Consider the following 21,184-nt stretch of genomic DNA (forward strand, 5'->3'; position numbering starts at 1 on the left):
TGACAAGAAATAGAAACATTTCCCCAGACTTATCATGGCGGGCCCTGACGCCAAAGCGCTACTGGAACTGTCGCAGTTCATTTCGGTTATCTTAAGCCTGTTGTTCATGAAACGAAATCCAACTAATCAAAGCCCTGCAGCAGGCACCCGTGGGGGCAACCCATTGGGCACTTGAGCATTCAATGAGTATTTGTTTTGTTTATTGCTTTAGTCTGTTGTTAACTAACAAAACCATGGCCTACACGAACTATGCATAGGTTTCGGTGCATTTGGTGGCGCATGGCAGCAGCAATAGGTGACGTACTTGCATGGCACACAACATTTCAGGGGCTTCAGAATTGGACGCTCTTTGACCGACGCTGTGGAGACTTTCCGTTTGGCATCCTTATTCTGAGGATTCTCCTGCACCAACGATGGGACGGTGGACGGTTTTCTTTGGTTTGGCTCTTTGGTCTTTCTTTTCTTGGCTTTCTTCATCAGTTTGTTGCTTGGGGCGCCACCGTTGGAACTGCGATTGCCTGCGCCTGGCTTGACCACGGCAGAACCTTTCCTGCTGGCCAAAGAGGGAGCACGGGAGACACGGGGGGAACTCTTCTTTTGTACCGCAGTATTGCTTGAAGCTCGTGCACTGTGGATGGCGGCAGAGGGTGAATCCTGCCGCTCCGCAGCACTGGCCGTAGACTTGCCACTTTCTACGCATTCACGGGGGGAATCCTCGGCTGTAGATTGGCCATTCTTGATGGATTCCCCGGGGAAATCCTTCGGTTCAGCAGCATTTCCTGCACATTCCTTAGGCTCCGCTGCAGGGGGAGGACTCTGCTGTTCCGCAGCACTGGCCAGTGGTACAGCAGTCTGGATGGATTCATGAGACGAGTTCTTCCGTTCTGTGGCGCTGAGTGGGCCATGGGGAGAAGTCTCCTGGTCCGTCTGCTGACTTTTTGCCACAATGGCTGAAGATTGTGTACTCTGATTACTGTGCCGAGGAGTGCATTTTCGTTCCGAGCCACTGGCTGAGGCACAACTCTTCCGTTGGGCATCACTGGCTGAAGATTTTGTGCTTTGGATTGAGGCACGGGGCGTACGATTGCTTTTCCTTTCCTTGGCACTATCAACCGAAGATCGTGCCGAGTGTTTGGGGTCTAGGTTGACTGCAGCCACGTCGTCTGGTATGACTTTCGTTAGCGTACTGGCAGATGGTGGCTTGATCCCTATCGATCTCAGAGTGTACGCAGAATCTTTACCTGGGCTACTGGCACCCGGGAAGCTGTTGTTCTCCGCGTTAATGCTCGGCTGGGTGTTCACCCAGGGTGTCGATAGCATGGGTCTCTCGGACGTGGCCGTTGTCTCCTGTGTCTGTGCCATGAAGTAGCTCAAATCTTGGGTCTCCCAGTTGCTGGCGCAGCGAACTTTTCCCGCATTGGGGGGCATCTTGCTCGCAGCCTCCACGGCCGCTGTGGCGCAGGCAACCATGGCCCGACCCAGCGACTCACAGATCGTCCTGATGAACTCCAGATCCGGCGCTGCTGGACATTCCTGAGCATATGTATTGGTGCTCTGATCCTTGCGGTGGGCATTTTCGGTTTTCTGTTCCTCTGGATTTTCATTGACGGTATTTTCTTGGCTTGTAAGAGCAACACTCTGCTCGCTTGGATCATCTTTGAGCGCCTGTTCTTCGCTCGTGTGTGACATTGTCTCCTCTGTCTCCTCTGTCTCCTCTGACTCCTCCTCCTCCTCCTGTGGATTCGGTGCTCTCTCACATGGACATATCACCTGCTGGAACGTACATTTCCGCGGTATATTTTCCATTGAATATTTAAACTCCTGTTCTGCCTGTGAGTCAGAATCGGAACAGCGGTACTGACCGCAGCAGGGCGCTGGGCCGCGTACATCGCTGAACCGATTGCAAGGACACAGCGTCGCTGATCGCTGGCCGTAAATGGCATCCTCTGGGCAGAGCAGATACTCCACTTTGTGGCACACCTGGCGGCGTCTCTTTTGGCCACTGGATCGACTTCCTTCTCTGCTCGGGGGCATAGGCATGTCCTGCGTTGCACACTCACAACAACAGGAATGTATGGGCTGCTCCCTGCTGCTGGATTGCCTGTCTGACGAGATCCTCGATGAATGGTTTGGACTACTGGGACGCGGTTGTTGCTCCACAGCCAACTGTTGATGTTGCTGCTGGGGCATGGTACACATGCCCAGGGGAATAGCATGCACGGATACGGGCATGGGCATACATTGTGTCGGTCCATTGGCATACGGTGGTCCTGAGGACTGCACCAGGCGTATCACGATGGTATGCTGGCCTTGGCCATCGTCTGACTGCACCACCAACGGCGTGCCCCTCTCCATTTCCACAAATAGTTTACTTGAAATTTCAATACATCTTTTGGCCACAACAAACACTAAATGGATGTGACATTAATTTCCCTGGCATTTTTGGCCTGTGGATGTGTAGGGAATATAATTGAGGTAGATATTCACTTATCCCTACCAGGGAGTACAGCAGATGCGAGTGTCTGCCCCAAAAGTATACCCCAGTTGAGGTAGACTCCTGTAGATACTGTAAAATAAAGCAGCAAATATCGGATAATCAATGTACAGTTCTTTCTGTTTTCTTCGATAGAAAGAAATACCAGCAGCACCACCTCATACGGTTTGGGCATTAAGAACCACAAATGTGTAGAAATATAGGCAATGCACCTAATGGTCGGTACAAACGAGCAATATATATACTGGACGTTGATATGCAATGGCTGCACCATCAAGTGGCCCATGCGACACCAAGCCAAAGCCTGTTACGCGCGGAACCCAGCAGAACGCAGCCGTCCTCCCGCCCAACCGACCGAGGGCGCTGCTGCATGACGCGCGGCGCGATTAGCCGAACCGTCCGCGAACATGCAGGTAAGATAGATGCTAGGCTAGTATTCGAGGAAAATTAGAGCTAAACAAAACTAAACTAGAGCAACTAGAGCTAAGCAAGCAAACTTACCGAAATCGGAAACAAGACAAAAATAAAATGAAACTAACTACGGGATAGAAAGGCTAGGATAAGAGATTTAAGAAGAGGAAGGGAGTTAGTGGAGGATATAGTGTGATAGAGGGAATCATAATCCGAGCATAATTGATCTACAAAGTGGAAGGCACAAAGGTACAGTTTCTAGTGGGTCTCATGGGAATCGTTAACAAGACTGACTTCTTGATGTACATATGTATATGTACATATGTATGTATGTAGGGATGTACATTGTATGTATGCATGATCAAAGTGATCAATAAGGTCTTCTAACGTTAATTATAATGACACTTTTATCAACCAAAGTAATTAAAATGCTTAAATTCTTTAAGCTAATTAAATTCCATCAGTGCCGGATCCTAACTGACCTTGCTAAACACCCCACATCGATACATAAGTACATATGTACGTACATAGTACATGTATGTTTCTATCCATATCTCCCGATAGAGCAGACCGGGACCTGGTAACGTACCACATCTGAGATTCAAATGTTGTGAGCGAGCGCGTACACTGTGTGATTAGTTTCCAAAGATTCCATTATGGCGTACATACACCCAAAATAGAAATTATCAAGGAGCGGGCCCGCTCAGATAATATACCCACGGTATCAGGTGTCGAGGCTCGAGTATAAAATGTAGAGCATTCCCAGTTCCAACTCACATTCGGACGAGTATCATTCAACATGAAAGCCGGTAGGTGATTTGTTTTGTGGATATTTACTATAGTTCCCGCTGAACTCAATGCAAAACCAAATGGAAACTGATTGCAATTTCCGCCCACTGCAGCTCTAGTATTCCTGCTCCTGGCCCTGACCCTGGTTGTGGCCGTCTCCTATGCAGCCAGCGACTGCAATCCTGATGGCAATGGCAAACCCGACTGCACTGGAAATGTTGGAAAGAAATTCCGCAACTTCTGGGACCCAACCCGCTACTGGCTCTGCGAAACCGCTGGTGAGCCCTCTGTTGTGCTGTGCGAGAATGAAGCACAGGATCCGACAGGATACGATCCCGTGACCCAGGCATGCGTTGACTGGGCGCTCTGGCAGTGGTATGCGCCCTGCGCTTAAGCATCACTGTAAACAAAAATAAAAGTGTGGATAGCAAACTGTACAGCGTTGCTGGACTTTTGAACTTTACAAGAATTTGATAGAAGGAGGCGTTTTCGACTGAAACTAGTTCAGGATTATTGCATTTAGCTTTGGATACGCTGATTGTACGTCGGGTGCTTTGTTCTTTCGCCACTCTTTGAGCTGACTGGATGTTACTCTACATTATGTGCAGATCGCATCATTTTGCAGTCAAGATTATGACAAATATTTCCCCCGTTTTTCCCCCCATTTGGACTTTGTTGCGCTGTGTTGGTATGACACAATATCTGTTCTTTAATTTTAGAAAATTTGTGCAAGGAATCAGAACTATTAAATGAGATAGTACGAGTGTATCTATAGAGTTTTGACTTCACACCTGTTCTGGAAAACAATCAGAGTTTGGCAGTTGAGATCTCACGATAGATTATGAGAACATTTTTATAATAATATGTTGCGATTATTGGTTAAAAGAAGTCCATAAAGTATGTGACTTTGATAACATGTAGGTCATTGCCAGGCAGGCTAAGACCTTGCTGATATAGCTGGTCATAGCTATTAATATATAAAATAACAAGAGGAAACGTGCACGTTGAGTGCTTTAAATTGTGTTACTATTAAATCTAGTTTTGCGCAAAATATGATCTGTCTAACTTATAATTCCTAGATGGATAATGAATGCCAAAACAAAGACCAGACACTTTCTGGTTTATATTTCATTAGAATCCTATTTGTCAAAGGAGCTTAGGGGCATGGCGGATACCATTGCCAGACCCAGTAAGAGGGTGGGATCCAAGTGGTCGCGGCTCACAAGTCCCATGACTCTCCTTTCTCTTGGGCAGATACATATATTATATATTGGATCTCATTTTGATCAAAAATAATACCTAATCTGTGCCAAAAATCTATCCGAAGTTGTTCTATCACGAAGGAAGCACACGCTTCCTATATCAGCCGAAACTGAAGGCTCAGAAGTTATCGCTGGTGATACATGGCACGATTATTATCAAGCGATTTCCTGTTACTGCCAAAATATAATTTATCTAGACAAGAAAGCGGATGGCCTGAGTCCGGGCCGGATAGCTAATGAAATGGAAGTCCCGACAATAGAGGAAGGCATCATTGGGAGGAGGGATTATCGAAGTCTAATCAAACAACTAATCATGAACTTGCTTACAATGCAGCTCTATTTTCCTGTGCCGTATTCGTGGAAGAGTCCAGCGCCCCATCGATATGCAATGCGATCCCAAGAGTGGTGGCTGCGTGGACTGGGCCGTCTGGCAATGGTCTCCCCCATGCCCTAAGAACCTTTGCCAAATACAATTCTGATGGAATATAAACTATATAATATTTGGTCTTTGTTTTGGCATCCATTATCGATTATCCATCTAAACATCATCACAGTGACACAAATTTTCGTTAAATTTTTAGTTTCCTTACGTTTTTTTGTGTGTGTGAATTGTGGAAATGGGAAGACTTGGCACCGAACTCCCTGTGGCGCCTTGGCATCGAGGCTTGTCGCTGTCACAGATCAGAGCGGCCTGCGACCTGCAGACTGCACTGAGCCTCGACCTAGAGGAGGAGACGACGCATCGGGTGAAGGATTGCTTGATGCGCCTGGGACTTTGTGGCCAGCTCGATGTTTGCCTCTTGCACAAGACAATGCAGCTCAGTCGGGGCAACAATTTGGCCTTTCTGTATTTCCTATACACGATGCAGTACGAATCGGAGTATCCGCACAAGAAGTACACACTCAATGAACAGATCATACTGTCGGCCATTGCGTACTTGGATATGCCAGCCACCATTGAGGCCTTGGACAAAATTGTGCCCATGGCCAGGAAGCGCATGAAAACGCAGCACGCAAAGCCATATCCGAGCGAAAGAAGTGGCAAAGTTGACACCACACAGGATGCCAAAATGCTGCCATACTTTGAAAAGCAACACAAGCCCAAGCTGAGGCATAGGCATTTACAATCAGCACCTGCCCATTTCGCGGTGAGCATTCCCAACGAATTCAAGGAGTCGCTTCAGCCGGAAAACCGCTGGTTTGCCGACTACGGATTCCAGCCAGCCAAGCGTATTGTCAAATCTGTAATCAGCGAAGAGATTGTCAAACTCTTCGATAGAATAGACGAGTTTCGGGGGGTTCCCGAGACGGAGCCGCTGGATATGTGCGAATTTCATCAGAAGAGTCGTTCGCTGGAGCGGGCAGCGTATCTGGAAAGGCAGCGCCAGCAATGCCTATCCATGATTGACTTGGATGAAGAGCGAAAGTTGGTGAGGGGAAGAGCTGCTGTACATATGTGTCTATCCTTGTATTATATTTTCTTGCCCACTCCACAGCTAACGAGGCGACGCATTTCCAAGCAAATGCAGCTCGATGTGCAGAAATATATGCAAAAGTTTGATGATCATCGCTGGAGTCGGGGAGTGCCGGCATTTCGGCAAATCGGATGCACTGCCTGCCGTCTGCTGGGTCCCACACCTCTGCCTGTGATGGTAATGGCCGGTGTGGGCGAAGGACGCCATCAGTGGTCGAAGATGTCAGCAGACGGCAGCAGCGAGCAAGTGCTGCGGCTCGGTGGCGGACAGGAATCGAGGCCACCAACTCCGAGCCTCAACTATTTCCAAGGGACCAAGCTGCATGCTCCCTACATATTCGATTATTTTCGACTGCTTGGCCGTTACAGCCAGATGTCATTGTCTGCTGGCGAGTGCATTGATGGCGCTGTGCTAAAGGCCCTTGACGATGTTGATGACAGGGAAAAACAAAGGCCCATCATGGCGACACGATGGCATATAAGCGATGCCGTCAATCAGTGTGTGTGGAGAATCTATGAAAAGAGTCTGATGGCTGTCAAAAACTGTGAGAATCCAAAGGAGCGTCTCAGCTATGGGGAGAACAAACACTTTGATGCCGACGATGAGGTTTTCATGGATCGCATGCTTGAGGATGCCTTCAAGGCGCTGCAAAAGAATAAGAAGCTCGTGCTGCCTACCCTGTGCCATGGTCACCAGGTGCCAGAGCTGCGCGAATGGATTAGGCGTCGCTACGGCAAGCGGTATACGGCGGCGACGCATTCCGAACTGCAGTTCGAATCGCAGTTCACAACGATGCACCTGACGAAGATGCACCACGAGCTGTACACCAGTTTGATGGGGCAGCACCAGGAATCCAAACAGCAGAGCAGCATTAGCGGTGCACGCCATGACCTATTCCTGGCCAGAGCCCAGAAGTTTCGGCTTTGCTTCAAGGAACGCGTCAACGAGATTGTCATGGAACGGACGCGCCTCTGCTGGCGGGCTATGAACTATCTACGAACCAAAAACTACACCAGTCTGCAGCAGACCTTCTTCTCGTATCTGCCGGGAAGTGCCTGTGAGACGGTTCCCATTTTCACGAATACCAAACACGTGAATGGAAAATGTGGCAGATCACTCGGCAAATGAATTTCGTCTGAATTTATGGACAGTACAATGGATCAAGTGGAATGGTTTATTAATTACGTCAAATATTTAGCAAATAGCAGGGAAAAATGTTTGAGAATATCGCTGAGTTTATGAACAATCGAATGGAAATGTACGAAGCTTTTCATTGGATTGCTCGTTAATTGTGGGAAAATTCTCTTTTAACAAAAATAGTTCAAATATTTGACTTGACGAAAATTCCATAACCCTTTGTTTAACTATTTTTAGCCTCTGATAAATTTGCTTTTCATGTAACTAAGGACTTTACAATTACATTACATTTCATTATAATTACTTTACATTAATCTATTAAGGACTGGTAAGTTAGGCTTTAAAAAATATTAAGAACTAAATGTCATAAAATACGAGTAAATTGCAAGTGCACGCCTGTGAAGAGGAAGACGCTAAAGGTTTAATAATATTATATTTATAATATAATAATATAATATTAAAAGTATATAGAAATCCTTGAAAAAACTTGTGAACGGCTTTGTCTTGTGCCAGCCGTTCGTTTATGTGTTCCATCCTTGTCTAGGGGAGTGCTAACTTGCTCTCCTTCCAAACAACACGCTAATGCATGACGGGCAACGCGGTTATATACGCCCGAGTCCGCGAAAAAATACTTGGGAATTCTAAGCGCATGTGCAATGCTTCTGCCAGAACGATAGCCGGCCGGCCCGACCCTATTTAAATGTGGCGAGTAGAGAACAAGTTATTGGGAATTATATAAATTATATATTAAAAACTCAACTATTTGTAAGTAATTTTGCATTAATTATAATTATTTATCTTTGTGATACTAACATTGACACTGAAATTAATTGATTTGCTTAACTTCCCGTTTTGGGGACCTGCAGCGTGTCAGGGCCGACCGACTGCCTCATACAAGGGCCATCGACAATTAACCATTAAGCATATGACCACGTCTTAACGCCCAAAAATTAATCAACCCAACCACGTAGCCCTAAGTCCAGCATATAAATAGGCAGCATTTCCAGCACTAATTTATCAATCAATGAATAGTTGTTCAACAGTTTGCTTGTCTACTAAATCCAAATCGAAATCTTTGCAAGAATTATACCATGTGCAGCCACGCCAAGAATGTCTGCTCCTTGCTGGTGCTGATGCTGGCTCTGGGATTGATTGGAGCTCAGCCGGCAAGGTCCGGCAAACGGCTGGCAAAGCAACAGGCAGCGGCGCCCTACCCATCCGCCGAGGAGCTCAAGCCGGAGATACCTTTCGAAGAGGGTGTGCCCGATCAGACCTATGGCCCCCCGGATCTGACCTATGGCCCGCCACCAACCGACCAAGTGGAGCAGCTGCCCAGCGCTGACGAGCCGCAGGACTTTACACCCGATCCGGATGCAGAAGAGGTGCAGCCTGTCGACCAGGCACCAGCGCGGCTAAGTAAGAAGCTCAGACGACTGCCCCAACGATTGATTTTGCTCTCCGATAGTCCCTTGAGACTGATTGGCCCACAAACAGTGGCTGTTCGCGTACCTGCGCTGTGGTAGGAATGTGAAAGAACAGTCGTGATTTCGTTGCTTTTTATAAACATTACATTAATTATTGTCTTTTGTTACTGTTTGAACAATTAAAGAACATTTTGTGGATACACCGAGTATATAGTATACATATGTATATACAGGAGAGATTTGGGTAACGGAACGGAACCCTCTATGGATTATATAATAACGATAAAAGTATGTGGTTAAGCTAGAGCTATCGTTCGGATGCTGCTTCTATTGCTGATAAATTCTTAGCCGTTGCTTTGGAATGATCTGCCATGACCCTAGACCTAGACTACTGGGGGATCAATCCATAGTAAAATCTAAACAATAATTTATTTAACAAATACTACGACAAAAAATCACTTTTGGCATTGTGCGGTGCGGTCCTCGAATAAGATCAAGCTCCTCCTTCAACCTAATGATACTAAATCAGGCGAAAAAAACTTAGATCTATAAAATTCTATACTTAAAATGCTAGTTATTGTCTGGTACAAGAATTGTAGCTAATGGATAACACAGAATTGCAACTAATTCGTGGACAAACAAATAAATTAAACAAATTTGAGCACCGCCACTGGGCCCGATGCCCATTTAAAAAGCGTGGGGGAGAAACAACCTAATTGTACAAATATTCGTAGAGTCCCTCGGGTGAAGTTATCTACGTAAAGCCTTCGTCATTCGTAAATTCGCACAGCACTTTCCCTGTTCCGTTCCCTGTCTAGTGAGTTCTGTCGTTTAAAATTTGAGCCAAGCTTGCCCAAGTGCCAAAGACAAAGCCGCACAGTCCAAAGATTAGAATGAGAAAGTCCTTCCATAGCATCCAATTGTAGCGGCCATAGCCCACATGATAGTATGTAATAATCTCAATGATTGGCGGCGCAATGAGAGCCAGAGCCGAGCTGCTGACGGCTCCGACCAGTGAAATAATGGAGCCCAAATTGGGAATGCACGTGGCCAAGAGAACTGTGTTTGAGATATAAAGAGAATATAAGAAATGAAAGCAGCGATCTATAGGGATATACGTACAAGTAAAAGTGACCAACACTGTGCGCAGAATAGTCGCAGCGAGGTCCTTGGCCCGCGTAGTGTCAAAATGGCTGCGCACAAACGGCTCGACAATATTCACGGGCACATAAAACTGCAGCGTATACGAGAGGAAAATTGCCACGGCCATGGTAAGCCGTACCAGCTGCGAGAGACTGCAAGATTAAGAGTATAAGAGATGTGTGTTTGTGTGTGTGTGTGTGTGTGTGTGCGTGTGTAATGAAGGAATGATGAATGGAAAGTTTCGTCAACTCACCCATCGCCTTGCGGCAGATTAAGTGTAATGCTGCCCTTGACATCTTCGCCGTACTTCAGGTAGCCAAAGAAGCCCACAGATGTGTACAGACAGGCGACGACTACCATGCCCGTGTTGAGGACGCCCGTGGTGCCGCCAAAGTCATCGGGTGTGCGCATATTGTTCTCAAGCGGCAGCACCACACCGATGCCCTCAAAAGCGTAGATAGCGGTGCCAAAATAGAGGGGCAGCGTGGCCCACGAGGCTATCGGCTTGACCGTGTGCACGTCCGGAAGATCGTGCAGCATGTACGAGAAGGTAATGGCCAGTCCGGCCACCGTGAGGATGGCGGCAATGAGCGAAACGGGTGTCAGATACTTGAGATTCCGCACCAGGTTCAGCACAATCATGGGCATCAGCATAATCAACAAATAGATGTGCACATCGATCTTGAAGTAATGGTCCATCACATCCTTAATGTTCAGTGCCACAAACAGAAAGTAGACGCAGCAGAAGCCAATCTGCGTGATGAACAGAAAGGTGGTAACGATCCGCCTGGCCAGTAGAGAGTATCGTCGCAAACCCAACGGTCCCGTCTCAAAGCTGCAGTAAGCCACATCCGAAAAATCCAAGGCCGGCTGCTGCAGCCGGCGGCACAGCTCGTGGGAGCAGTTGACCAGCATGTGCATGCAGTGAGTGCAAATGGCGCCCATAATCAGCGTTCCAAAGAGACCCACATAGAGGCCGGCGTTCTTGAAGGCGTCCGGCATGGCCAGAATGCCAGTGCCAATGTTTCCCTTCAGCAGATGCACCAGCGTCTCCGAGTTGGATGTGGGATGCTCCAGGGTGCGATGCAATGTGGGATTGTAGCTGGCCTTGTCCAGAGCCGCCTGATCATCGTCTCCGGAACCCGAACCCGAGGCTGCCGCATGCACTGTGGGAGTGAACTCTTTATTCGAACCACTGCACCTTGAGCACGCACTTACCTGCTATGCTGTCCTCGCTGTGCACATTGACGAGCGTGTTGTCGGGCGGTGAGCTGCGGGCCGGGCGAGCTGGCCCCCCCCGGCTACCCTCATAATCGGATGCATCGCTTTGGAGCAGCAACGGCTGGCGTTCCGTCATCTTTTTCTTGCGCGCCGCACCCTCCGGAATCGGAATCTATAAGAGACGTACGAATTTACAATGCGTTGATCAATTGAGAGCGACTGTGTAGATGTATTCTCTTCGGGCGCATCAAACGTACTGAACCTCTACGCGTTAACGATGCCCGCTTTTCGACTTGAAAAATTTTCCGCTGACTCAGTTTTTCCCACTAGTCCCCGATTTCAATGCGTGTGCATAATAACAAATTTCTGATAGTGCAGACAGACAGCAGAAGTGTGTCCAGTCCCGGGCAGCGGAGGGAGTGGAAAATTTCGAGACAGAGGAAGCAGATAGTCAGACAGACAGACGCAGTCGCTGCCTCAGCCTTGGACTTGACTCGACTCCGCTCGACTCGAAGTTTGGCCTGATATAAAAGCATTTAAACTCACTGCAAACCTCCACGTCCATTGCATCCTCAAATCAATATCATATTTTCGAGTACAGTGACTCACTTTCCTTTCCGTATAGCTGGCAAGCTCGAAAACACAAAAACAAGCTCTACGGGGGCGCGATAAGACCTACATATTATCAAGCTCAAGCCCGGCAGCCCATCATAGTACTATTTGCATCAGAATACCACAATTATATAATATATATCCAAACAAGTTATCAAATATCCACCCATATTTTTCTCATTGTTGATTCAGCAGAACATTTCTTGTCACTGAGCGATATTCAATACTTCCGAAAAAGTATAAGCAAGCGAGGTATGATATTGTAGAGCAAAATAACACGATAGAATGGATATTATTTTCGACTTGTGCGCTCCAAGGTTTAAAACTAAATAACAAGCAACTGCGAAAAGGTTCTAGCAGAGATTTAGATAGTGAAACTAGGTAAAGCTAGTGCTTGTATCTTTGCAGGTCTACAACTTTATCGCTAGACGTTTGGGTGCTGTTTTCTAACATCTCCCTCATAATTAATTTGTTTGTTTGCACCATAAAGAATATCAAACAAAGCTTAAAGCATCTTCAACAGAGGTGGTTTGTTGAATTATCCATCCTCTTATCTTCACCGAACCTTGCACCACCGACACTTACGCCATAAAACATAAAGCCATTATAAAGATATGTGCATGTAATATCGTTGGTTCACTTACGGAGAAGAAGTCACAAAATATAGAGGGAATGCCCAGTAGTTATTGTGGAATTATTGGAACTAAAAGTGTAAGAAATCATAATTAAACGGAATGCAAATCAACTAAAAATTTAATAAATCATATAGAATGCATGCAAATATATTTTATGGATGTATTTGTGTATGCATTTTCTACCTGTTGAAGGTTGGTTAATGGTGTCAAGTCCTCCATTGATTTTTCCTTCTTGACACTGACAATGAAAGCGGTGCAGAAGAAAACACGAGACGAGACCCACTGCTACGAAGGTCACAGCGTCGATGCGCAAGTGTACAACTATTATCTGGGTGCAAAATCAAATTAAAATTCAAGCACTCCAAGAGTCCATGGGTTTCCTATGTGAGGTGTTAGGTGCAGAGGGGGAATGCGTGTGCCAGCAGTGGTGCAACTCGCGCGATTGTGCCACCTATGGGATTTCTGATGTGAATCTGTGAATCAAGCAACAAAAAAGCAACAACAATGATTCACGTTGTCATCCCACTACGTCTTCATTCATAAACACTTCTTTTTTGGTAACAGCTTTCAACGCTTTTCACCCCGATACAACATCACTCAGGTTAGCGTTTTGTTCTTGTCACCAACACATTTATTTGCATACGTTAAGAATCTGTTTTGAACCAGTTTACATTAATTATTATACCTGGGTCCGAAATTGAGGTGCAGAACTATCGATGGCACTATCGATGGTTGGACACTATCGACCGAGCTCACCATCGATAGTTTAAAGTGCCGATAGTGGTCGATAATATAACGATAGTTTTAAAAATTAGCCCCGGCCCCGCCAAAGGCTGGTATCCAGCACCACAAAAACAAAACACATTCTAATTCTAGTGTTCGTTCGGCAAACAATTTTTTTTTGAGTTCAAAATGTTCAGTAACTTTTTATAATATTCAACACAAAACTGAAGTATCTGGTCAATGCGGACTCATCTCTGCGACCAACCAATTTCGCTGTAGCGAAAACAAAACACGCACAAAAGAAATATATAGCACATTTTTTGCTAGAATTTTTGCGGTGTTGGATGCCTTTAAGGGCGAAAATATTCCGCAAGGATACCGTAAATCTAAAAACATTTTCCTCGGTGTTGCTATTCTATTTAATATAACTAGCTTGTAGGAGTTCTCAGCGCTAAAACTAAAATTGTATCTATAAATAATCATTAATAAATTTTCACCAAGATTGGCTGGATTTCTTGACTCATTTTTATTGGATTGGAAAATAAATAAAAACTAAAATTATTGGTAAAGTATGGGTATTGTATACCCTCTTTCCAATAATTAATAATAAAATTCCGTTTTCCCAGCTGCCTCTAAACATTAACAGTAGCTTTTTCTTAGACTGACAAGATAACTTTTCGGTACCTGTAGAGCTACTCGACAAAATGGATATTTTTTTTCCAACCAAACCGACTTTTCCTGATAGATTTGCGGAATTACATTTTTTTAATGAACTATGGTTATTTTTATGGTATAACTTTTTTCAGAGTTAGCGGTTCGACTTAGTAAATAACTTAAGTATCTTTGATTTGGTTGTAAAGAACATTACCATTCTGAAAAGCTATTTGATGCAGCTAAAAATTTGACCCAAGCACTTAGTAGTTTTAGTTTAACGTTTGGGAAATATAAGGCTTTCAAATGCAAATATTATGATTTTTGTGCGGTATTTTTAAGAAAATGTCGGCTTAAAAAACTCAGGAAAAGTCGCACAGTGTGGCATAATCTACCATTCTAGTGCTGCAAAAGAATCGATGGTTTATACCACCTATTATCGATAGTGCCATCGATTCTTTGTCAGCTCTATTCGTGACGTGTCTGGGCGAATTTAATAAAAAGTTCCACTTTTTTGTTCAATTCCTGTATAAAATACAAATAAAACGGCAGCAAGATGGTCGAAATCACCGGTGTCATATCCAAGTTCTACAACGACTATGTGCAGAACACTACAAAGAAACTGAAGCTGGTGGACATCTACTTGTGCTACATTCTGTTGACCGGCATCATCCAGTTTGTTTACTGCTGCCTGGTGGGCACCTTCCCGTTCAACTCTTTCCTGTCCGGCTTTATCAGCACCGTCAGCTGCTTCGTCCTGGGTGTGTGCCTCCGTCTTCAGGCCAATCCGCAGAACAAGGCCGTGTTCGCAGGCATCTCACCGGAACGCGGCTTTGCTGACTTTATCTTTGCCCATGTGATTCTGCATTTGGTGGTGATGAACTTTATCGGTTAAATGGACGAAAATAACAAAATTTGTACTGCTCCACCATTCGCATATATTAATGTATCGTAAAATAAACCATAACTTTATTTGAAGAGTTTCTTGTAAGCCTCGAGAAAGTTGAATGGCTCCGGCTTGTACTCCAAACGAAGCTCAGGCTCTGGTATAATCATAGTCATGGGCGGTACTAGCTGCACATAGTCCCGAAGTTCCGGCTCTGCTGACTTTGGTATATTTTCCTTGGAATTTTTGCCCTTTGACGGCTTGCGTCCCATCTTTTGGGGCGGCAGTATCGAATCGTTGACATTAAGAGGAACCAAACCCTTGAACACCGCTTGATCTGGTAGAAAGTTCAGCTTTTGGTTAATCTATAAGAAACTGGGACCGTTTAACAATGACATTTTTTATCTCATGGCACCAGACTCACCTTTGGAGCCACTGCAGCCTGCGTATGCGGCGTGAGATTGAAGTCATCAATGGCAATCAGATTATCCATTGTAATGCGTCTTATTTCCTCCTCAGAGTGCATGGCAGAGTTGAGAACAGGACGAGAAAATACATTTTTTGGCTCCACGGGATCTTGGAGCCGCGACATTTGCCGATTTGGAATACCTCGAGATTTGCGTCTTTGCGACATTTTCAAAACAAGCAAAAGTAATTTCTTTTCAAAGGCGTCCGGTCCTAACACTGAATTAAAGGTTTTACAGCACTGTTTCTACAACAACATACAGGAAGGCCCTTTTAGTTAATACTCTAGTTTATAACCGAAATGTGATAGTAAAGTGAATTAGAATAATCTAAAAAGAATGAAATCAGTGACGGGATCTGTCTGTGACATTAAAAACCACAGCGATAATTAACTTCATGACTATGATACCGGTTTCTCTGCTTTGCAACACTGATATAAACCTGGTGCAACAGCTGTTGCCTGCCGATAATTATTTGTATTTATTAAAATAAAATGGCATTGTCTCGCGCAAAGCCCGAGCAGCTGCCCAAAGATGCAGTTATAATCTCCGAAGATCAAGCCTTGAAATACCAATGGAAGATAATCACAGCCTGGGACAAAACTGGAGAGGTGTACGTGTACAAAACGTGTACATTTGTAGATCAATGCTTACCTAATAACTGAACAAACCCCTTCTTTACAGATGGTCCCTGCGCTATACGCCTGGAATTCTGAGTGCTATGGCTGCTGCAACTGGCGCCTATATTAACAATCACTACCGCACCAAACTGCGGCTCGGCAGCCATGGTCGGTTGTCCAGTTATATGCCAATTGTGGTCGTACCCGCCATATTCACCATGCTCACGCACAAGTTCTTCGTACAGCGTCCCATACTGCTGGACCCGCTGGGCGAGTGTCCGCTTTGCAGACAATTACGAGGTGCAGGGTTCCAAACTAGCCTCGGGATCGTGTACCCCACGATTCTGGCGCCCTTCGCAGCATTTATGTTTGCCACCCGCTGTTACACATACCGGTTACCTTCGATTACGGAGAGCCCCAAGGAAGTGTTCATGCTGTGGCGACAGTTTACGCGCCCCATAGTACCCACCCTGGCTACCATTATAGCCTTCCAAGCTTTCCTGGCCATGTACTTGACATACAAGCAGGAAAAGCAGAATTTCAGCGTGATGCTGCGCATGAAGGAGATCGAGTATCAGCTGGAACAGGAGCATATGCCACAGCGGATCGACTTTTAAGTGTTTTGTTTTGTTAAATGATATTAAACATTTTTATCCATCCAACTGCATTTTTCAAATGAACTCAATTATCGATAGACGATAGGCGTCGCAAAAGGTATCGGGACGTCACACACGTTGCTGCAGTCGGCTGACGAAATTGGTTTGAATTTGCATTTATTGTGGAAAACGTGAGTAATACATAACACTGTTTTATTTCCTGGGCTGCTCCGCAATGGAAAATCAAACAACTGCTTGATATTCTGCTGTTCAATAGCCTGATAGTTGTATAATTTCATCACGTAGAGCAGTGGAGACTTTCACCGCCTTGGCTTTTGGCCCTCTGTTGGGGTTAGGGGAGCGCTGCGCTCACAAAGCCAGAGACAATTGTCGCGTGGCAACCATTTTTTTTTGCATTTACCAACCTTGAGCTCCTGTCGTTGCAGCAGAACCCAACGAAATGAAGTACTTGACCGCCAAGGAGGTGCGCGACGCCTATCTGGGCTTCTTCAAGGAGCAAAAGCACATTTATGTCCACTCATCCAGCACCATACCGCTGGACGATCCAACGCTGCTGTTCGCCAACGCTGGCATGAACCAGTTCAAGCCCATCTTCCTGGGCACCGCCGATCCCAACAGCGAGATGTCCAAGTGGGTGCGTGTGTGCAACACACAAAAGTGCATCCGTGCCGGTGGCAAACACAACGATCTGGATGATGTCGGCAAGGATGTCTACCATCACACGTTCTTTGAGATGCTGGGAAACTGGTCATTCGGCGACTACTTCAAGAAGGAGATCTGCACCTGGGCCTGGGAGTTCCTAACGAAGCGCCTAAATCTGCCCAAGGATCGTCTGTATGTTACGTACTTTGGCGGTGACGAGGCCAGCGGCCTGGAACCCGATTTGGAGTGCAAGCAGCTGTGGCTGGATTTGGGCCTGAAGCCGGAGCACATTTTGCCGGGCAGCATGAAGGACAATTTCTGGGAAATGGGTGAGACCGGACCCTGTGGGCCCTGCTCTGAGCTGCACTTTGATCGCATCGGTGGACGCAGCGTACCGGAGCTGGTCAACATGGACGATCCCGATGTCCTGGAGATTTGGAATCTTGTGTTCATCCAATACAACCGCGAGTCCGATGGCAGCCTCAAGCAGTTGCCCAAGAAGCACATTGACTGCGGCATGGGATTCGAGCGCCTGGTCTCGGTCATCCAGAACAAGCGTTCCAACTACGACACGGATCTGTTTGTGCCACTCTTCGACGCCATTCAGGCGGGCACTGGTGCTCCAGCCTACCAGGGCCGCGTGGGTGCCGATGACTTCGATGGCATTGATATGGCCTATCGCGTCCTGGCCGATCATGCCCGCACCATCACCATTGCCCTGGCTGATGGCGGCACTCCAGATAACACTGGTCGTGGCTATGTGCTACGTCGCATTCTCAGACGTGCTGTTCGGTGAGCAAAGAAATTGCAGAGAGACGTAGAACCTTTCAGAACTTTTCCTCTCCCACAGCTATGCCACGGAGAAACTGAATGCCAAGCCGGGCTTCTTTGGCACGCTGGTAAACACCGTTGTCGAGCTGCTGGGCGATGCCTTCCCAGAGGTAAAGCGAGACCCACAACACATCATTGATATCATCAATGAGGAGGAGCTGCAGTTCCTCAAAACGTTGACGCGTGGCCGAAATCTACTTAATCGCACCATTGAGAAGTTGGGCAGTCAGACCATCATACCAGGAGACGTTGCGTGGCGCCTGTACGACACGTACGGCTTTCCCGTGGATCTCACCCAATTGATGGCTGAGGAGAAGTCGCTGGAAATCGACATGGCCGGCTATGAGGCGGCCAAACAAAACTCATTTGTGCTCTCGCAGGGCAAAGGTGCCAGCAAAATTGAGGAAATCAATCTGGATGTGCATGCCATCTCACAGTTGCAGGAGCAGGGCGTGCCACCAACCAACGATTCATTCAAATATAAATACGAGGCTGTGTCGGAGGAGCGGGACTCTGCCTACAACTATCAGGAATGCACAAGTAAGGTCGTGGCCCTACGCTTCGAGAATCAGTTCGTGAACGAGATTAGCAATGGCCAGAAGGCGGGCATTGTGCTGGACAAGACGAACTTCTATGCGGAGAGCGGTGGCCAGATCTTCGATCAGGGTGCACTTGTCAAGCTGAACGACGAGGCTAATGAGTTCCTGGTCGATCGTGTCTACAATCGTGGCGGCTACATCCTGCACATTGGCGTTGTCGAGGGCACCCTGAAAGTCGGCGATGAACTGCAGCTGCACATTGATGAGGAGCGTCGTTGGCTCACCATGAAGAACCATTCGGCTACGCATGCCCTCAACCACTGCCTGCTGCAAGTCCTCGGCAAGGATACCGAACAGAAGGGCTCGCTAGTTGTGCCAGAGAAGCTGCGCTTCGATTTTAACACCAAGGCCGCCATGACCATCGAACAGGTGGCCAAGACAGAGCAGCTAACGAAGGACATGGTCTACAAGAACGTCCCCATCTACGCCAAGGAGTCAAAGCTGGCTATGGCCAAGCGTATTCGCGGTCTGCGTTCGGTCTTCGACGAGGTCTACCCCGATCCAGTGCGCGTCATTTCGTTTGGCGTGCCTGTGGACGAGCTTGAGCAGAATCCCGATGCCGAGGCCGGAGAGAAGACTTCGGTTGAGTTCTGCGGCGGTACTCATCTGCGACGTTCGGGACATATTATGGACTTCGTCATCAGCAGCGAGGAGGCCATAGCCAAGGGTATTCGTCGCATTGTCGCCCTGACGGGACCGGAAGCCCTGAAGGCCATCAAGAAATCGGAGGCCTTTGAGCAAGAGATTGTCAAGTTGAAGGCCACCATAGATGCGGATAAATCGGGCAAGGAATCCAAGGCACATGTCAAGGAGATTGTCGAGCTCACCGAACAGATATCCCACGCCACGGTTCCCTATGTGAAAAAGGACGAGATGCGCAACTTGTTGAAGGGTCTGAAGAAGACGCTGGACGACAAGGAGCGCTCCCTGCGTGCAGCCGTATCTGTGAATGTGGTTGAGCGTGCCAAGGAGCTGTGCGAGGCCAATCCCGGCGCCAATGTGATCGTCCAACAACTGGAGGCTTTCAACAACACCAAGGCTCTCGATGCTGCACTCAAGCAGGTGCGGACCCAGCTGCCCGATGCTGCTGCCATGTTCTTCTCCGTTGATGCTGACTCCAAGAAGATATTCTGCCTGAGCTCGGTGCCCAAGAGTGCTGTGGAGAAAGGTCTGAAGGCTAATGAATGGGTTCAGCATGTCTCCCCGACTCTGGGCGGCAAGGGTGGCGGTAAGCCAGAGTCTGCCCAAGCCTCGGGCAGCAATTACGAGCGCATCGAGGAGATTCTTCAGCTGGCCAAAAAGTTTGCAGAGTCCAAGTTGGCCTAAGCTCTCATAGATATACAGAGCAAGTCCTATAATTACTCAGAAATTTGATACACTTTTTGCATACTGCTTTGATCTGTTCCAAACAGCATTTAAAACGAAGTCTATCGCTTATTTATAAAACAAAAGCATTTATATGCACTTACTAAAAGCCATGGACTTTAATTTTATTTTAAGTTTTAAGCTAGATTTTTCTTGAGTATCCAATCGACTGCTTCGGCGAAATTCTCCACCAGAGCTGTGGGTGGCGGCGACAGAACGACGTCCGGCAGATATTTACCAGTCTTCACGAGTATGCCCTGAAGGCCCATGGCCATTGCACCGCCAATATCATCATTGGCATCCTACAAACAGAATTTAAAGCCAATATTCTTAATGTTGAGGTTGGTATTCGCCTACATCACCTATCATGACGCAAAAGGATGGATCCAGGCCATCCAAAGCCCCCTTGAAGAAGTATGGATTCGGTTTGCCAATCAGCTCGGCCTTACATCCTGTGGCATACTCCAGACCCTTGACGAAGCAACCAGGACCCAGGGCCAGGCCATCTGATCGCTTGTAGTATTTACCCTGATGTATGGCCACCAGTTTGTGCTCCTTATTCTGCAACAGCACACTGTGGCAGAGAGGCAGAGCCAAATTAATGAAGCAACCCAGAAGACCAAGCCTCGGACACTGTTCCTACTTGAAAGCCTTGTTCATTTGCTCATAGTTGAATGCTTTGGGTGCCAGGCCAACAACCACCGAGTCGGGGCATCGATTCGGATCCTCTGGCGGAAAGTCCTGGCGGGCATCCTCCGACAAGAGGTAGTATGGGTTTAGTTTTCCACTTTGCGCAAAGGTGACAGCGGCGCTCAGGGAGCTGTAGATCTCCGAGCTGTCCAATTGGAAGCCAATCCTGCAGAGACGTTCGTGCAATGTCCCCTTTGAGTCCTTGGTGGTATTTGTGACAAATTTAACCGCCACTCCAGAATCACGCAATCTGTATATCGCATACCATAAATTAAATTATTAAATGTGTATTATTGGAAAGGATTACCTGGCCAATGCCTCAACAGCATTGGGTGTGGGATCATCCTCCACATGTAGGGTGCCACTGAGATCTATCAGCGCAGCTTTGATGGACATTCTTCTTAGTTTTCCTGAAATTACAGGCCCACGTCCGCTTAAAAACATTTAAAAACACTAATACCAATAACAACTTTCCGACAAGCCATCGATACTT

General features: G+C 46.8%; 10 protein-coding genes and 1 non-coding gene across 14 annotated transcripts; 6 read left to right on the forward strand and 5 right to left on the reverse strand.

Annotated features, from left to right (window-relative positions):
• Positions 1-222: 222 nt before the first annotated feature.
• LOC117901069 (cylicin-1-like) lies at positions 223-17,580 on the reverse strand. The gene is made up of 2 exons (XM_034811681.1): positions 17,574-17,580; positions 223-1,592 (listed from the first exon to the last, which is right to left on the reverse strand). Exon 2 carries the CDS (start codon positions 1,468-1,470, stop codon positions 223-225), a length of 1,248 nt encoding a protein of 415 aa, XP_034667572.1. The 5' UTR covers positions 1,471-1,592; positions 17,574-17,580.
• LOC117902301 lies at positions 3,613-4,131 on the forward strand. The gene is made up of 2 exons (XM_034813582.1): positions 3,613-3,714; positions 3,808-4,131. The coding sequence occupies exons 1-2, from the start codon at positions 3,705-3,707 to the stop codon at positions 4,086-4,088; spliced, it is 291 nt and encodes a 96-aa protein (XP_034669473.1). The 5' UTR covers positions 3,613-3,704; the 3' UTR covers positions 4,089-4,131.
• LOC117902292 lies at positions 5,492-7,589 on the forward strand. Its single transcript, XM_034813571.1, has 2 exons — positions 5,492-6,386; positions 6,453-7,589. Exons 1-2 carry the CDS (start codon positions 5,574-5,576, stop codon positions 7,557-7,559), a joined length of 1,920 nt encoding a protein of 639 aa, XP_034669462.1. The 5' UTR covers positions 5,492-5,573; the 3' UTR covers positions 7,560-7,589.
• On the reverse strand, positions 8,050-8,146 carry LOC117902844. Its single transcript, XR_004649443.1, has one exon. It is a non-coding gene; the product is annotated as a U6atac minor spliceosomal RNA (small nuclear RNA).
• On the forward strand, positions 8,369-9,115 carry LOC117902299. Its single transcript, XM_034813580.1, has one exon. The coding sequence runs from the start codon at positions 8,660-8,662 to the stop codon at positions 9,089-9,091; it is 432 nt and encodes a 143-aa protein (XP_034669471.1). The 5' UTR covers positions 8,369-8,659; the 3' UTR covers positions 9,092-9,115.
• On the reverse strand, positions 9,119-13,331 carry LOC117902293 (proton-coupled amino acid transporter-like protein CG1139). Of its 3 annotated transcripts, XM_034813574.1 has the most exons (7): positions 13,289-13,331; positions 12,787-13,076; positions 12,613-12,671; positions 11,354-11,528; positions 10,389-11,301; positions 10,115-10,287; positions 9,119-10,051 (listed from the first exon to the last, which is right to left on the reverse strand). In XM_034813574.1, exons 4-7 carry the CDS (start codon positions 11,490-11,492, stop codon positions 9,807-9,809), a joined length of 1,470 nt encoding a protein of 489 aa, XP_034669465.1. In that variant the 5' UTR covers positions 11,493-11,528; positions 12,613-12,671; positions 12,787-13,076; positions 13,289-13,331; the 3' UTR covers positions 9,119-9,806. The 3 variants fall into 3 exon arrangements, with proteins under 3 accessions (XP_034669465.1, XP_034669464.1, XP_034669463.1); XM_034813573.1 differs by lacking the exon at positions 12,613-12,671 and having other exon boundaries at positions 10,389-11,289; XM_034813572.1 differs by lacking the exon at positions 12,613-12,671.
• Positions 14,416-14,955, forward strand: LOC117902300 (dolichyl-diphosphooligosaccharide--protein glycosyltransferase subunit DAD1). The gene has a single exon (XM_034813581.1). The coding sequence runs from the start codon at positions 14,534-14,536 to the stop codon at positions 14,870-14,872; it is 339 nt and encodes a 112-aa protein (XP_034669472.1). The 5' UTR covers positions 14,416-14,533; the 3' UTR covers positions 14,873-14,955.
• Positions 14,896-15,581, reverse strand: LOC117902298. Its single transcript, XM_034813578.1, has 2 exons — positions 15,288-15,581; positions 14,896-15,228 (listed from the first exon to the last, which is right to left on the reverse strand). The coding sequence occupies exons 1-2, from the start codon at positions 15,495-15,497 to the stop codon at positions 14,947-14,949; spliced, it is 492 nt and encodes a 163-aa protein (XP_034669469.1). The 5' UTR covers positions 15,498-15,581; the 3' UTR covers positions 14,896-14,946.
• On the forward strand, positions 15,750-16,602 carry LOC117902297. Its single transcript, XM_034813577.1, has 2 exons — positions 15,750-15,940; positions 16,012-16,602. The coding sequence occupies exons 1-2, from the start codon at positions 15,822-15,824 to the stop codon at positions 16,562-16,564; spliced, it is 672 nt and encodes a 223-aa protein (XP_034669468.1). The 5' UTR covers positions 15,750-15,821; the 3' UTR covers positions 16,565-16,602.
• On the forward strand, positions 16,652-20,105 carry LOC117902291 (alanine--tRNA ligase, cytoplasmic). Of its 2 annotated transcripts, none has more exons than XM_034813569.1 (3): positions 16,652-16,734; positions 16,993-17,998; positions 18,057-20,105. In XM_034813569.1, the coding sequence occupies exons 2-3, from the start codon at positions 17,004-17,006 to the stop codon at positions 19,960-19,962; spliced, it is 2,901 nt and encodes a 966-aa protein (XP_034669460.1). In that variant the 5' UTR covers positions 16,652-16,734; positions 16,993-17,003; the 3' UTR covers positions 19,963-20,105. The 2 variants fall into 2 exon arrangements, with proteins under 2 accessions (XP_034669460.1, XP_034669461.1); XM_034813570.1 differs by having other exon boundaries at positions 16,660-16,734; positions 16,990-17,998.
• Positions 20,106-20,125: 20 nt separating this feature from the next.
• Positions 20,126-21,158, reverse strand: LOC117902296 (haloacid dehalogenase-like hydrolase domain-containing protein 2). Its single transcript, XM_034813576.1, has 4 exons — positions 20,999-21,158; positions 20,645-20,941; positions 20,359-20,575; positions 20,126-20,303 (listed from the first exon to the last, which is right to left on the reverse strand). The coding sequence occupies exons 1-4, from the start codon at positions 21,133-21,135 to the stop codon at positions 20,139-20,141; spliced, it is 816 nt and encodes a 271-aa protein (XP_034669467.1). The 5' UTR covers positions 21,136-21,158; the 3' UTR covers positions 20,126-20,138.
• Positions 21,159-21,184: the final 26 nt, after the last annotated feature.

This window comes from Drosophila subobscura, chromosome U (genome assembly GCF_008121235.1).
Source record: "Drosophila subobscura isolate 14011-0131.10 chromosome U, UCBerk_Dsub_1.0, whole genome shotgun sequence".
NCBI classification, from domain to species: domain Eukaryota; kingdom Metazoa; phylum Arthropoda; class Insecta; order Diptera; family Drosophilidae; genus Drosophila; species Drosophila subobscura.